Here is a 12093-nt window from a genome sequence, read left to right on the forward strand (position 1 = left end):
ATATGACAAATACTGTTTATATCCCTAATTAACAGTGTAATGTTGACTCTGTAGCTTACATATGTGAGTCTCAGTTCCTCATCTATAAGCTGAAACAATACTCTCTGCCTCACATGTCACAAACATTGGAGCGAGGATGAAGAGAAGTCATAATTTTTAAATTATGCTATGAAATGTAATGCTGTGTACAACGAAGTGTGTAGTTATTGACTCACCAAACACAGTTCTTGCAGGCACAGATTCTCTGTTAAGCCAGAATGACACTTGGGAGAGAATGACAGTCATGATGCAAGGCAGATACGTCTGAATCACAAAATACCCAATTTTTCTTTTCAGGTGGAAATGAGCTGTCATTACAGTATATTCACCTGAAAGAAACATTTAAGGAGCTCAAAGAACTGTAATAGTCAATAGTCTGAACATTTTTTAAAATGGAAGGGATTAGAGAAAGAACGGTCTCTAATACAAAGAAAAAGTTATCACGCATATGACATGGAAAGTACATCACCTTCACATGTCACATCAGTATGGCAAGGCTAATTAAAAGGGAATTTTAATACTAAAATTAATCTTGCTCTGAATGTCCCATGGCGATGGTATTCATTTCTCTCTCTTACTGATGCTTGTTGACCAAGGAAGTACAAAATTAATAAATGCTCTGTGCCCCATAAATTATCTAACTTGTTCAGGCTCCTCATTTCCATTGGCACCAACCTCAAGTTTTTGCTTTGATTGTTTTAACTCAGTTCTTTCTGGCCCCTTAATGTGTTCATCTCTGATCTCATCTCCAACAGTGGCCTGGATTTTCCACTTTTAACCCCATTACCAATTCTGAATTTCTCATTGTTGTCTGTCTGTTCTAATTCATTTTCATCTGGTCTATCTGATCCTCGTGGCTGGCTTCCTTTCTGCTCTCTGGGTTTTAATTATTGCCAGATGTAAGATAATTAGTCTACACAGCTGCCTTTTCTTAGAGGGGGAGGGCCCTGAGAGAGGGCATCTGCATTCCCACACAGGCCAGTAGTAATTATCTATAAATTGAGCTGCATAATCATAAATTATCCAGAACAAGGGAGAAAGAATAGAAAACCAGGGAAATTGTAGCACTTGTTTGAAGGGAACTGTGAAAAGTAAGTTGTATGAGAAGACATGCACTTCTTGAATAAGTAGTGCATTTTAGGCTAGCATTTTTCTAATTTCATTGTGCACATGAGCCTTCGGGGAATCTTGTTAAAATTCAGATCCTGATTCAGTAAGAGGTGGACTCCGAGAGCCGAAATTTCACAAAAGCACTTCAGCACAGGCTATGTTATTGGTCCCTGAACAACAAGAGTAGATGGTTTAGACAATATGGAATATTAATTTTCTTAGGGAATGGGCTTTTTTTTTTTTTTAGATCGTGTTACTAACCTGTACTAGATTTGATTGTCTCCTTTCCAATTGATTGGCCCAAAAGATCGTATTGATTTAACCTGGAGCCATCAGGAGCAACCTGCACTGAGTCAGATGCATTGTAAGTCCAAATGTAGGTGACCTCCGAAGTTGTGTATGCGTCTGTAGGAAATCAGAAAAAACAATTTAGGCCTTTTAGAAAGAACCATCAATACAATGCAACATCAACAGTCGTTTATTTCTAAGAAACACTGTTTACAAAATACATATTTAATGTAAATATAAATATATAATCCATTTATATGTGGATGCATTTATTAGGGCCAAAATGCCTTTTTAGAATTTACAATTTTAATATAAAGAGTGAAACAATTATGACCACAAGAGTAATTTTATTGCAATCACTGAGATGTGAAGAACAAATTTCTCTTTAGAGCTTGCAAAAATCACTGGGTTCCAAGATGATTGAAAACCCCCCCTTAGTACCAAAGTAATAGATAAATGCACTGTAGTAAACTGGTTATGGATCCAAAGACCTGCTGAACAGCTTATTTACAATGAATAATCCTCATCAAATAATAGTCATAATCCAAACCGATATTGCTTTCCAGAAGGAAAACTAACCTAATTAAGAATTAAATGACTTAGTTATCATAATACAGTGCATTTCATTAAGCGAATGATAACTAATTATTGTGAACCATGCAAATCAGAATGCTATAGTTCTATCAAGTTTCCAGCCCTTTTTGAAACATGATCACTTGAAAATTAATTAATTCACCAGATCTTACTTGACTACACTTTTCTAGCATTCCACTTAAGTCATAGATAGGCAGGAAGAGACCAAACACATGCAGACCAGGGATAACTGGCTGACATACTTCGCCAAGGACGTAGAACTTAATGGAGTGAGATGATTTCAGAGCTGGAGTGCAGGGAGCATTTCCTGTCTTAGCCTTCCCCCTGCTCTGGCAGTTTCTTTACCTCTCTGCCCTTTGGTGCAAATTGCTGAACTCTGTACAGGCAGAGTCATGGCAAAGTTGAAAATCAGGTAATTCCTTGCTACACTACTGCCCTTTAAAGAACCGTTACACACTTTCACTTGCGGGAATGTTTAGCTATGTTGGGTACTCCTAGTTCTTGAGCAAAACTCAGCATTCACAGTCACATTCTCAAAAGAGAGATAGAAAGGGCCAGTTGTTCCTGGCAGTATATCTGCCTCCAGCTCTCAGGCCACCAGGAAGTTCATTTCCCTGCCCTCTCTAAGATTTTTAGTTTAACATCACTATGCTGCGGTAGTTCTTATACTGAACATGATACAAGGTCTGGGATCACGAGTCAATTTCCAATCAAGCATCAGCAACAGCAGAGTGAATATTTATGTTTGTGTCTTATTCACTGCATGTTCTTTTAATACCATACTGCAAAGATCTGTGGCCTTCTGATTGTCACCTCAGTGTTGATATTAGTGAAATGCTATTTTCATTGTACATGTATTCATCTACACCTATAAGAAAATTATATAATGGGAAATATTTTTAAATAGGATCATAAAGCATGTCTACTTATGAAGTTATATATATATATATATATGAATAACAACAAAATATTCATATAAAGTATATTCATGAGTAATACTAATTATTTTAAGGTTCTGAAATTTTATAGTTGCCATTCATTGATCATTAATGATTCTGTTGAGAGGATTCAATAAGAAATAATACTGGGAATGCAGGTAGCTACCAACTTATTTACACCTAATCAAGTGACTCCTTTTGTTTTACTGGACAAAATTTATCCCATGAATATATGTCATGGTTCTCTCTTAGACTTACTGCAAATGTAGAGACTTTAGCAGACTACAGAGATATATCACATGGGCCACTTTACATCAGAAATATTTCACAATAATCAGCAGTTGTGAATCTCTTAATAAATCATCAAGTTTTTTTTTAAAGTAAAATTTCAGCACTTTTGAACTTGATCTCACCTTTAAATATAAATAAGAAAGAATGAAATCCTACAAAAGGGATGGCCTTTTACAGAAACAATCTAGTGAGTTACTCAAGGGGAGGAATGGCCCAATTCATGTCCTCATGTCTCGCACTGGGTACAGTGCCTGATAGACAGAAAACATGCTCAGTTCATTCCTGCTGGATAACTGACTGGACTCATAATATATATATATATATATATTTTTTTTTTTTTTTTTTTTTGCATGGGCAGGCACCGGGAATCAAACCCGGGTCTCTGGCATGGTAGGCAAGAACTATGCCTGCTGAGTCATCGTGGCCCACCCAACTCATAATATTTTAACTATGTGATTTACTGTTATGGAAGATAGAAAACTGAAAAAGAACCCAACAATATTTTAAAGAAAATTAATTATCTTCCACGTTTTTTAAAAAAAATCTGTTCCTATATCTTATTAAGAGGGAATATGTTTCTTAGATTTTAGGTGTCATGAAGGAGGAGGTAGCCAAAAAGTATTCAGTGCAATCAGAAACTCTCCTTTGGAGGCTAACACACATATAAACCAGGAGGCCATTACAATGTTTCTGCAATAAAGTATAAAAGAAGAGAAAGACAGGTAGTTTGTTTACCACAGTCTTTATCACAAATTCTATCTTCCAATAAGGCTGTCATTAGGTAATTATATTAAATTATTTGAAATAATAAACATTTAAGGTTTAAGCTGCATGAGACATCAGATGCATGCTCACTGATTTTTAATCTTTGGTAGCCAAGAAAAATTTGGCCAAATCATTTTTAATTACAAATTTTATACAAAAAGACAACTTACATTTTATTTTGGGCTAATGCACAGAATATGCCTAGACAAAGTTTTCATGAAGTTTTAACTCAAGTTAAACAAAAAGGAGAAATGTAAAGGTCTGAGACAACAGGAATTAAAGAAAAAACAGAAATAAAAATTTTAACTATTGAGAAAAAAATGTTTCTTTTATTTGAGGACATACAGTTTCAGAAATTCCATCATCATTTTATTTTTGTTGCTGTTTGAGGGGATAATAAAGTCAGGAATAAATTACTAGAAGAAAATACATGTATATATAAATGAAAGCATATATATAAAACATATATACACCTAAGCATAAAGATTTATGTAACAAGCACCTACTAAGGCCAAGGAAAAGTTAGAAAGAAGTGGAATGTATTTAAACTGTTTATTCACTGCATCAGAAAATAAACACGAAGACAACAAAGTTAAACATAATATATTAAATAGCAAATGCATAGCAACAAACATTGTGTATTGCCCATAGTACTTTTTGGTAAAGAAATACCTCAGCTGTGAAATTCTCAAGCATACAAAATTCCACTACTCTGTATATACAGTCTAAGATATTTTAAATTTTCCTTTAAAATATTTTCAAGCGCATTTAGTTCATTTTCAGAATCGAAACATCACATCTGATGTATTAGTGACTACACCTTGTTCACCAAAAGTGCCTTTCCTTCTCACATTATTACTGAATCTTGAATAAGTCTGTTATTTGGTGCCAAGGCTTTTCCATTTTCTCTTTAATTCCCCTTATGCAATGCAAATGAGTTTTTCTCTGCTGCATCTGCTGTAGTTTTCTCAGCATCATGTTTACATTGTATAACATGATTGACAAGCATAAATAATTTTGGAAGAAATGGCAGTATTTGAAATGATGGTTTCCATGACAATAAAAGAAGGCTTTGTAGTTAAACAAAGTGGAGATTCTCAAAGAAAATTGAGAACTGACATCTTTTGTAGGATTGTACATAGCAAATAGATTGAACTACTCATTCCACAAAACTATGGTCATCAAAATAGGGGGTTGCTTTCATATTAGCCATCATTCCCCCTTTTCCTTTTCCTTGATACTGTCTGGGAAAAGAAGGCCATTATTTAATCATACATATTTTTCATCATTTGAGAAAACTGCATTTCTATTCAACAGAGAATAAAAAGTTAAAAGATGCCCTGAATGGAGAAAGGCAGGGATGTGAGAGAGAACACAGTTTCTAAAAAGCTCAGGTAGTGGGATGCTCTCACACAAGCGGAAGCTGCCTTGCTGTGCCCACAAACTTATCTTGAATCTAACCAAAATGCCTTATGTTCCTAGGGAAATGATTTGACCTTCCCTCCTTTCAATTATTCCAGGAGCGAGAATGCTGCATTTTGGCATACAAGGTATAAGCAGTGACCTAAAGAATGCCCAAAGGCAGAGAACCTTTTTAAACATGTTCTAGATATACAGAAGGAGCCTGTATGTAGCAATCTGGCTGCATCATCGCCTTCAAATTTATTTTAGGAGACAAAAAAAAATCCTTTCTAGTTAGAAAATAGAAAGACAATTGCTTCTGTGCTTGCCATTTGCAACAGGCTGATTGCTACTTTAATAAACAATTGAACTTATCCTTTACAACTCATTCTTAGTTGGCACAAAGAAACATTTTTTATGCATTTTTAATGTGTTAACACTTGGCAAAGAATACAAATGGCATAGCTCTGACAATCAAGGAGGTCATGGTTAGTTTTTCACATGTACTAAAACACATGATGTCCTTTATTAGCAATGAAGTAAATTATGATTTCAACACCATGATTAAAATATAATGATGTTTTAGAAATACCCAAGAAAATTAGTTACTTGAGGGAAATCTAATCAGTATGTCTTTTACTTCTGGATCTTACTGGGCAAGTATTAAGCATTTCATAACATGAAATGAAAACGTACAATCAAGCAGTGCCACTGACTATCCTTGATATTACTGACCCAAGACATGTACCTTTTTCCCTGTACTTACAGCTGCCAAATTTCAGAGGACATGAGTGAGCATCCATTGGAAAATCCTCCAAGTGCATTGGACATTCAGCTTGAACTGTAAGCCTAAAAGTCAAAATTCCACTCTTTTGTTTCAGCAAACTTGCAAGTCAAAATAAATCATGCTACTGTTGTCAATGCAATTAATTATGTGGTAGGACCTCCCTTAGTGCATCATTTTAGGTTATTAAAGATTTAAATCTGTTTTGGTTATTTCACCCTTAGGTAACACTTCAGAAGAGATTGATACACAAATTTTGAGCTCCAGTAATGATACTATTTATTAAAAATACATTCTACATAGCCATTCTGTGCCCTGTGGTTTGTTAAGAAGTAAAGAAGTTACACATGCATTTTTGAAGAGTTGTGTTTCCATTAACCTGATTCGTAATATTTGAAATCTTAAAAGAAAAACAGCAATTGTAAAGAAATCTCCTTCATTAAAAGAAAGCCATTTGTCCCAACATTTGATCAACAACCATATAGCAAAACCGATGAAAAATTCAATATTGACTCAGGGGATTTATCTTCAAAAAGATTTAAAACTTTAATTAGAATCAATTATGGTGTATAGATATGTGGATATAAATACCAATATTGATGTGGACATACATATATAGAGAGAGATGACCTTCCTAGAAATCTTTTGTTGAATCTAGGGTTTTGTCTAAAGTAGTGACAAAAGTTATGAATGCTTTATAAATTTTTTTTGTATATGATAACAATAGAGTAATCATAGCAAATTTTTTAGTATGAAAATTATTAATTGCTCCATTTCACTTGGTGTTGTGCATTCAAAAAAGGATAGTACAAATGCAAAGCGTTTAAGGCAAGCACGAAATGGAAATGATAGAAGAATTTCTTATGATGAGCAAATCAAATGTGGCCAACAATTCAATTATGGTTTATAGATTCACATGCAGAATTTTCTAAAGCTCTGTGTGTTCTGTGCCTGTATTTTTTTAAAGACAAAATGTTCAGTCATTGCCTTGGTCCATAGAAATGAACAAAGCATAAAGTTAACAGGGATACCGCATCTGAACGCAAGTGCAAAGTTCAGAGAGAGAGGCAGAAAGAATAGCTGAACCTTCCATTTCAGCAGTGGCCACCTAGGAGTTCTCAAGAGTTTTTTCATGAAAGACAGAAAACAGCATAGGGCTGTATTATTAAATAACTTGCACAATTCAAATCCACTACTCGACTTTTCATATAAAGTGATAATACCTAGAATACTCCTGTCTGCCTATATACATGCTGAAGAAGGATAAGCATACTTTAAAACATTCATTAAACATTTTAATTTTAGAGTCCACATCACTTTACTAGATGTGCTTTCTTTTCTTTCCTATATAATACTTTTTTTTTACATAAGAAATTTTAAAAGACTGTGAATTTTAAAATGGAATAGTTGTTAGGGCTAACAACTATTTTTTTTTTAGATAATTTCATTAAAGTTTGAACATATAAAATTGATGCTACATGACACCTGATTTACAAAATGTCAATTTCATTTGATTTGACCTAACATATATGTTTCTGATATCCAATTTATTTGTAAACCTTATTAAATAAATTCTGCATCTCAGAATTAAAAAAGAAATGAGGTGATATTTTTTTCTTTAGAATATCTCCATAACGAAGATCAAAATCTTAAGTAAAATAAAACCTTGTTTAAATAAATTAAAATGTTGATAGGGTATCTAATGGAATATTGAAAACAAATTTACATGTTGGAATATAGAAAACTTTAAATCATGGTATCAAAACTGCATCAATTTTGATTGATTAAGGCAATTCTTAAACTTAAGCATACTAAGATGAGATAGAAATTTTTATCTTTAACTTTTCTAAATATCTAAACATTTATAAAACATATCATGGGTACTTCAATACATTGTTAAAAAAAATTTCAGCTCGTGCTAATACCTGTGTTAGATTGGCTGATTGTCTTTTACATGGATTTCACAATATTTACAGGAAGCATATAAACCTAAACATACCTAACATATCTTAACAAATCTAAAAGCATACCTCATTGTATACAGCAAAGTCCCATCATCCTGGATTCGAAGCAGCTTATTTGGCATTGTCATATTATGAGCTACTGATTTTTTTCCATTATGAAAGAAGGTATCAGGAGTCCAGATTTTGCTAGCCATTAGATTGTTAAGTCGAAGAATGTTCATGGGACCTTTAAATTTTAATCGTTCATCTTTCCATTTTTGTCGAAAGAAGACATCTATTGTATATTCCTGAAATATAAAGTAGCATGCCTTTGAACATAGTGAGTATTTTAGATATAACATGGACACTATAAAAATCCAACAAAAATAATCTTTTAAATAGTTAAAAAAGGGAGCTATATTGAGAGAAGTTCATTTGGATCAGAAAGATTATTCTTCTAGCTAATCAATGAATATTGCCATCTACAACGGGATAAAGCAAATGCATTTCCACAATTTGCAAATATTTTTGTTAAAAGAAAACAGTAAATTTACTTTTTCTGGCTTTGTTTGGTTGAACAAGGAAGACCCCAGTCAAATTGCTTTACTGCATACTAGTTTACAACTGCTCGAAGGGGTAGCATATGCTTAGATAGGGTCTGGGTGTATTGTATTAAGTATATGTCAAGGAAGGATGAGCAGGCAATCTTCCCAGTAGCAAGAAACACACACACACACACACACACACACACACAACTATTAAGCACACTATCAGGTCTCTATACGTCATTATCTCTCACTGACAAAAAAAACTGTAGAATATTTCTTTTGCAATCCTAAAAAAATGGTAAGATACATTATTACCAACAATGTGTCAGAGATGATGATTTCAAATAGTTTATTTTATAAAATTAACTGTAAAACAGGGACTGTGACAAGTTATCAGAGCACTTAAAGTATGGAGGTTTTACAAATAAATTTCCTCACGATAAAAATGTACCTTAAAGTATTCATACACACCAGTGGATGATTCATTCCACTACTATAAATCTACCGATACTATAATTCAGCTGATCTATTCTCTCCCTCCCTTTCTCTCTTCCGCTGTCTCTCTGCTGTTTCTCTTAAAATCTGAGAAAATATCCCATTTTGTTGAGAAATACAATTCACAATTGGGATGAACCATGGCAATCTATTAGGTATTAAACTTTTTGTCAGCATATGATTGTGCAGACACTTACATTATAAATAACTAAAATGTTCAATTGCACACCTGAAATTGGAAATTCAGAAACTTTTCTGTCAGCACAAAGCCACAATTATCACGTTTCAAAATAAACATCTCAGCAATTAACAATTTTGGCAAATTATAGTTAAGCTCAGTAAGAAAGGATAGATCAAAAAGGCCAAATGCTTATGAAAATATCTAATCATTTCTCAAATCTGGATCAAGTAAATGTTTCATAGTGAACCCTCAGACAGTGAGTGGATGATTTTAATAAATGTCAACCACAGGTAAGGTCATGTAACTAGGAAATAATCAGGGGCTCTGAACTGTGTTCCTACTGAAGAACAAAAGTCATAGCCTACTCCTCAGTCTTTGCAGTCCAGTCATTATTTTTGCCCTGTATAATATCATTTAAATGGAATTCAATAAAAAAATATTGGATTAAGAGATGAGTCTTTAAAACATAATAAGTTTTTATGTAAGTATTCCTTTCCAAATGCAGTCCCTCAAATCCTAGCCTAACAATACATGAAATTTCCTTTTCTAGGTAAACTGAATATATAACTTTTTTGAAAACTTCAAATTTGATATTTCCATTCCTAAAAAATGATGGTATATGTTATATGTTTCAGAAGATACTGATGTAATGATTATTTCATAGAGAATTTCCACGTGGGAGATTCTTACGTTTTAGAAACAAAGTTACAAATGATCTCTTTTAAAAATTGTTTACAGGGATGCTATTTGCTTTTGAACATTCATAGCATGCCCTCCATGTCAAACCATCCAACATGATCTGTGCCTATTCCTTCCCTCCTCAATTCACACTCGTGCTATTGTTTATGCCATCTCAACACTCTCCACTCCCTGCATTTCCCAACAGTGTAATTGAGAAATTAAGATTTCAGGGATAATTTTGATTACTGAATCATTTTATAGATATTCTCTTTAGCTTTCTGGTGTATTGGAGTAGACAGAGGGAAATAGCTGAAATGTCTAAACTGCAATCCAGCTGTCTGGATCTCTGATAATGATTATATAGCCTTTATCTTCTGCCCCTGTGATTGTAAAACCTTGTGACTAATTTTCATTTAGCTATCCAGCTTTTTCACTTTAGAGTCTTGCAATAACTATCGACAGTCCCTAATGTTTATTAATGAAGGGTCTTGGGTCAGTTCAGAACTAACCCACTCGAAGTTCAAAGTTATCTTGATAACCAAGACTGGATCTAACCAAAATGGGCCTGCCTGCCATGCACAGTACCTTAGACTTTAACCTACAAGCCACCTGTACTTCATTATAATACTTAAAATCACGTCATATTAAAGCTGCCATTTTTTTTACATATGTTACGTGACTAAGCATGTAATCAATCTGTACATGCTCAATAATTAGGCCACCACTAATTACATCAGCTGGGACCACTGTGCTCACTATCCTAAACCTGCCCATCTTTTAATTTTATAAAACTATCAGAATTATTACAGTTTGGGGAGACAGATTTTGTGCCAACAGGCCATCTGATCTACTACACACCTAGTAATAATTTTTTTTCTTTTTGAAAACCGAGTATCTTAAGAACTGGTCATCTGAACACATGGGGCAAAAGAGTCTACCACCCTTGTCTGGTAACAATAGGGCACACTCCCCACCAGACTTGGTGGAGAACTCTGCTCACCACCAAAACCCCAAGTCCCCTGAACACCTGGAAAACACAAAATCTGCTCTCTTTGTATTTTTAAAATCTGAAAAACTCTCCATTACTGCAAGATCATAGATTGCAATTCTATATTTGTTCCTCTTTCTCCCAACTAGCTCAAAAATCTTCAAAAGAAGAACCATGGCGTTAAATTATGTTTCATTTTATTTTATTTTCAGACCTGTAAATGTCCATAAACAATATAACAAACACCTTGTAATCATCACTTAGCAGAAATATCAAGCAAATACTATTGAAGTCCCCACAGTTTATTCCTCCACAATCAATCATCCCATGTCTGAGGAAATCATTATCTTGAATTTGTTATTGATCATTCCCATATATAATATGTATTTATGTGCATGTACTGTATGTATTATATATGTATGTTATTGCCACATTTTTAATATTTGTATAAATTGCATCATTCTGTGTATACTTTCCTGATACTTGCTTTCTTCATTTTCAAGATTTATTTGTGGTAATATTCATTCTTTTTCACTCCTCTAAAGTAGTACATTGTAAGGACATTTCACCATGTATTACTTTTATTCCTTGTTTTTGTCACCATCACAAGCAATATCGTTAGAAACATTCAAGCACAATAATTTTAGTACACATTCAAAAGAGTTACTCTAGACCAGAGGTCAACAGATATTTTATGTGAAGGATTATTTAGTAAATATTTTATGCTTTGCAACAACTACTCATCTCTGCCATTGTTGTGCAAAAACAGCGATAGAGCAATAGATAAATGAATGAGTATGGCTATGTTTCAATAAAACTTTGTTTACAAAAATAGGCAGTTGACAAGATTTGGCCCATGGGCCCACTCCTGCTGTAACGTAAACCTACAAGGGGGATTACTAGAATTTATTGTATGTGTATGTCCAAAACAGCAGACATCGTCAAGCTGAAATCTGAAGACCTGTGAAAATTTATATTCCCATTAGCAGTGCTTGAAAGTTCTTGATTCTCTACATCTTGGTGTAGACAGAATATTTCATTTTAGCC

General features: G+C 33.8%; 1 protein-coding gene across 4 annotated transcripts in view; it reads right to left on the bottom strand.

Annotated features, from left to right (window-relative positions):
* GABRA2 (gamma-aminobutyric acid type A receptor subunit alpha2) overlaps positions 1-12093 on the bottom strand; it is a 158639-nt gene that overhangs the window by 66860 nt on the left and 79686 nt on the right. For all 4 annotated transcript variants that reach the window (XM_077136780.1, XM_077136779.1, XM_077136781.1 and 1 more), the window contains exons 5-8: positions 8241-8461; positions 6193-6275; positions 1411-1554; positions 216-368 (exon numbers count right to left, since the gene is read on the bottom strand). In XM_077136780.1, coding sequence (XP_076992895.1) covers positions 216-368; positions 1411-1554; positions 6193-6275; positions 8241-8461 — 601 coding nt within the window. The remainder of the gene's footprint in view (positions 1-215; positions 369-1410; positions 1555-6192; positions 6276-8240; positions 8462-12093) is intronic.

This window comes from Tamandua tetradactyla, chromosome 19 (assembly GCF_023851605.1).
Source record: "Tamandua tetradactyla isolate mTamTet1 chromosome 19, mTamTet1.pri, whole genome shotgun sequence".
NCBI lineage: Eukaryota > Metazoa > Chordata > Mammalia > Pilosa > Myrmecophagidae > Tamandua > Tamandua tetradactyla.